This window comes from Monopterus albus, unplaced genomic scaffold (genome assembly GCF_001952655.1).
Source record: "Monopterus albus unplaced genomic scaffold, M_albus_1.0 scaffold199.1, whole genome shotgun sequence".
Taxonomy (NCBI): Eukaryota; Metazoa; Chordata; class Actinopteri; order Synbranchiformes; family Synbranchidae; genus Monopterus; species Monopterus albus.
In genome coordinates, this window is record NW_018128079.1 from 54,333 (window position 1) to 59,199 (window position 4,867).

Here is a 4,867-nt window from a genome sequence, read left to right on the forward strand (position 1 = left end):
TCGAGAAATAAGTAGGTAAAAAAGAGACAAGGGAACAGGACGTAGGTCTGTTAAATTCAAATTGACAAACCACTGCCTACTGTGTAAAAAATGTGCTAACAGGTTTTGGAAATCTATTTGACCAGATGACCACATTACTGACATTTATATTAACATTTTTCTACCAGGGCAGTAATCATGCTTCAAACTGACAAACCTACAGACACATACAGAGAATCATACAAAGTACGGAAACACACACACTCCAAAAAGCAAGAGCTCAAACACGCACACACACACACACACACACACACACTCACTGAATCTGGGAAATAATTTCCCCAAAACTGTTACGTTCTAAAAATTTTGTTCTTAAACTCTAGCATGTGATATAAATATGAAAAAAAGTCTATCGATGTTTGAAGATATAGTTTTTTATTTTATTTTTTCACTTCATGATATGGCCAGAGACTGAAAACCACTGGGCGTTTTCTGCTGGCTTATCATGTTAAAACACACTCTGTTACAGCAACGCCACACCAAGCCATGAGCTGTCTGTATCTGTGTGTGTGTCTGTGTTTGTGTGGCTTCTTTTTAGGCTTTGACAAACTTGCTCACACACAGACAAACACAGAGATTCTAACTGACACACCCGTATAGGTGTTTTCTGGAAGGAATTCTCTCAGCGGGAGAAAGAGAAAGAGAAAGAGAGAGAGAGAAAGAGATGAAACCTGGATCGACAGGATATGAACCCCACCAGTGTACTGTGATCGTCCCTCAGGTCTGTACGTACATCCACCTGTCTCTCGTGTCAGTGTGTCGTCTCTACGTCCCACCGTTGTACGAGTAGTCCGCCTTGTTGTGCATCACCAGCTTATTGTCCACAAAGTAGAAGCTGTCGGACTGTGTCTCATATGGGTGCAGGATCATCTCTCTGACTGTGAGCAGACACAGAAAGATCACAGCTGTCAGAACACTGGTCACCCACCTGGACCTCTGGGACTACCTGGTAATCTGATCACAAGTATTGACGAACGCATTGTGCTTTAGCTATAGCCCCAGTTTGTGACTCTTGTGTACTGCATACAGTCAAGTCACACAGATAATCTTCTGTGAGACTTACTGACCATTTTAACCCTGTACTGTCATTTTGTAACACTCACTCAAATTATGTAGGTGTTTCCCGAATCCTCATAGACTCTTCTAATGACGCAGAATCAAAAATAATCCGGTCCTATCCAGGAAAAATATCATTTTAACCAGTTTCTTTTCAATTAAATAGTTAAAATGGTTGGCAAGTTTCAATTCCAAAAGCTCACAGAAGATTATCTCTGTGACTGGACTGTATGCAATACACAAGCTGGAGCCAGGTTAGACACTGTAGTTATTTAATACAGATTGTTTGACTCACTGATGTCCTCAGACAGAGGTGGGAATTCGTAAATGTGTTCACAGGTGTTCTTGCTGCTGGGCATACAGAAGCCGAACTCAAAGTCAAAACTCTTGAGCAACTTCTCTTTGAAATAATGTCTCTCAATCATCCTGAAGTTTTCTATTGGCATATCTCCAACTGTGAACTCAACGCTGGAGGGACAAAGGCGGATGGACAGAAAAATCACAGAGAGCAAAACAAAGAGAAACAGATGATACATCCTAATTGTGTCCTTGCAAATCAAGATTCACACATGTTCTCACTTACGTGGCTCCAACTTGCCGCAGTCGGAGAAAAGCCGGGGTAAACTGGTAACGGACAAATCGGCCGGCGTTTGGGTCAATATCCCTCCGCTCTCCTGCTTTATCTAAGGGGAAGATGAGTTTGTATGGAAGAACAAAACAAAATTAGATGAAATGAAATACTTTTAGATGTGGACATTTTATTTTAGTTTCTCAGGGGTGGACTAAAAACCAAACATATTACAACAAATACAATCTCGAAAAACCAGAATAAGTAACAGCTTCATAGAAAAATTATGCATTTGTTTGGTAGTGGTAGAGAATAAGCACCAGGTTTTTAACCAAATAAACTAACCATTGTTGGAGTACATGGGATAACAGATCGTGTAATCATACTGTAGGCCTCCGGCTACAACTTGGGCCCTAGTTGTTATTTTCGTTTACATTTGTTTACAAAATTGACAGTATTAAAAGTATTTTGAATTAGCTATCAGCAGTTTCTGTCTGCAATGCACCCACGGATGCACGAACAACTGTTGCTGGATTAACAGTGGACACTGAATAAAACTTAGAAACATGGTGAGTCTCAGGTAAGTTTATAGTTTATCTTTTTATACATTTTATAGACTTGACAATGAAAAAAACTCAAGAAGAATATTATGTAGTGGATGTTGCATCTCACAGGTATTAAGCTGCTTTATGTTGTGTATTGTCATGGTAAATAAAGGTTAAATGAAACAGATCCACAGTCAGTGACTCACCTGTGGTTGGAGGTTTGGTGATTTCGAACAGCACTGTACCGGTCTCCATGTCTCGGATCTTGAATCTGGTAAAGTCAATGTTGTAAATGTTCTCGTCCGGGCTGCACAGGTAATCTGAGAGAGAGAAAATGAAACAGGATGGAGAATTACAGACTAGTCATAAAGCACCTGGACCATGTAGCGCTTGAATGGAAATGCCAAGAATACACTTTTTATAAAAACACACTAAGTAATAACCATCAAAACAATATATACTGTAACTGGGAAGCAACTGGGCTGGGAACCACAACACTAAAATGAACACAGAGAGACCTGAGAAGTGCCAGTTGCCACAGACAGGTCGTTAGACTTTTTCAATCCAATCCTTTATAAGATATTTCCTGATCACACTGACTTTTAGATCATATTTCATTTGGGGAGTTTAGGTTTAGCTTGTTTATTTCAACACTGCACTGAGCAGTTTGACATTTTGTCAAAAATATGACAATAATGAAATGAAAAAAAAAATTTCTTCTTCTGCAGTATCCAGAGCATAAAAACAACAGCAAGTTCACACAATAAAAAAAGTCTTCTTTTATTTTATTTTATTTTTTTTTTATTATGTAAGTATCTGCAGTTAGTCACTGAGAAAGCAGAAGTAAACTGCTGTGAATAAAGAAAATGAACTGTCTGAACAAGCCCTAGTTGCATGAAGCTGTGAGGTCTAGAGCTGCTTTTTCATCTCCATATTCAGGTAAGAGGTGTTATTTTAGGTAAAAATATGGACACATGCATTCACAGCCATGAAAACCAAAATAAAAAAGCCCCCATTAACACTTCTAAGTGAATTTCTGACACAAACTTTTTTTTTAATGAAAAACTGTTAGAGGAGCCATTTCCACACAAACACGATGACACAAACATGCACACACGGCTAATAAGAAAGAGAAGTGAGTTATTTTTGTTCCTCTAATCCTTCCTGCCCTAACCAGGCAGTGTCACTGCTTATTAGTTTTCCCCAGCAGAGCAGGCTCTTCCTGCTTCCTGCCTGAGCCGACGCTGGCCAGCAGGTATAACATCCCTCCATCACCTCCACTGAGGCCTGTTCGCCCACCTCACAGCAGCAGCCACAAAACTCAAATCCATTAAAATGGTTTTGGGTTAGCATTGTTTCAAGGATTTAGGAGTTGATCGGCACAGGTCTCAGCAGCCACAAGAGAAACAGTCACACAGTCTAGAAAATCAGTAAAACTGCAAAGTTACATGTCTATTAGCTCGATGTCTGTTTTTCTTCTTCTTTTGATGTTAACAGGTCTGCGGCTGTCTTTGCACGTTCTGCTGTCTCTCATGATGAACACACTGACACTGCTCCAGTCACTTCTGACAACAGTAAAACAGTGCAGATACTCAGACAAACAATCATTAATGATTGGCCGTCAACCCACCAACATCGATGGCAACAGCTACAAAACACGACAACATATTACCAAAAATATTACCATGAGTTCCTAGCTGTAGGTTTTTTGCCAGTTGATAACACCTCCCTTGAGGGACGAGTGTGATGAGTTTTTAATTTGGTATTGTACATTATTAGGGTGTATATAAGAAAAGCTATGTAATTGCCTAGTTTGCATCCAAATCCAGCAGAATTGTAACTAACTTTTAAGACAACTGGCAAAAGAAAATGCTAATTAATGCATGTTTCCATCCATAAACATTAGCAGCTGGTTCATCAGTTAATTCTCCACTCAGATGCCACTGAGAACACCACAGGATGACATGATTAAAAGATCGACACGGAAAAACAACTTGTAAATATGGCAGAAATCTGGCGTTTATATTAGTTTTATGTTTTAATGTGAGGATCACACAGATCAGATACTGTCATTAGCCACCGCTTACTTCTTCCAGTGGAGTGAACATTTCAGTGGATGTATATTATTTGCTATGGTTCTGTTGTTCTGCTGTTTCTGTTTGCGCTTTGTTGCATTTTACACTTTTATAGTTACAATTTTACATTCTGACACAGGCTTTAACACCTCAGCTGAGCATAAAAACATTTTTCCTATTTTGTTTCCACTCAGGTTTTCATGTGCAAACTCAAAATGGAAGATGGAAACCCACCTACTGACATCGTATTGATGTCTGACTTGAAATTAATTATTGATGCAACACGCCTGGAAGGTACCAGGGGCCAGATGCATAAAACTTTGTTTAGATTCAGTGATTGGTTCCAATAGCAGGCTCCATTTTGGACCCGCTTCCTAATTGGTAAAATACCTAAATTCACTCCACAGCCAACAAATCCTTTACATTTGCCTCTCTCTCACACTGGCACAATTACCAGAGCAGCAAGCAACCATGTCTGTAGCTGTTAGTTCATCACCTGTACCAGTAAATGAGGCTTGGGGTTGTTTGAGAGTTGCCATTTAGACTGGTCCAGGTGTTCAGCCAAATGTTACAAAACTCAATAA

At 39.5% G+C, this 4,867-nt stretch overlaps 1 protein-coding gene across 1 annotated transcript in view; it reads right to left on the reverse strand.

The window, feature by feature from the left end:
- Positions 1-422: 422 nt before the first annotated feature.
- unc119a2 (unc-119 lipid binding chaperone a2) overlaps positions 423-4,867 on the reverse strand; it is a 9,812-nt gene continuing 5,367 nt past the window's right edge. The window contains exons 2-5 of the mRNA XM_020618089.1: positions 2,415-2,528; positions 1,679-1,778; positions 1,391-1,563; positions 423-917 (exon numbers count right to left, since the gene is read on the reverse strand). Coding sequence (XP_020473745.1) covers positions 805-917; positions 1,391-1,563; positions 1,679-1,778; positions 2,415-2,528 — 500 coding nt within the window. The 3' untranslated portion in view covers positions 423-804. The remainder of the gene's footprint in view (positions 918-1,390; positions 1,564-1,678; positions 1,779-2,414; positions 2,529-4,867) is intronic.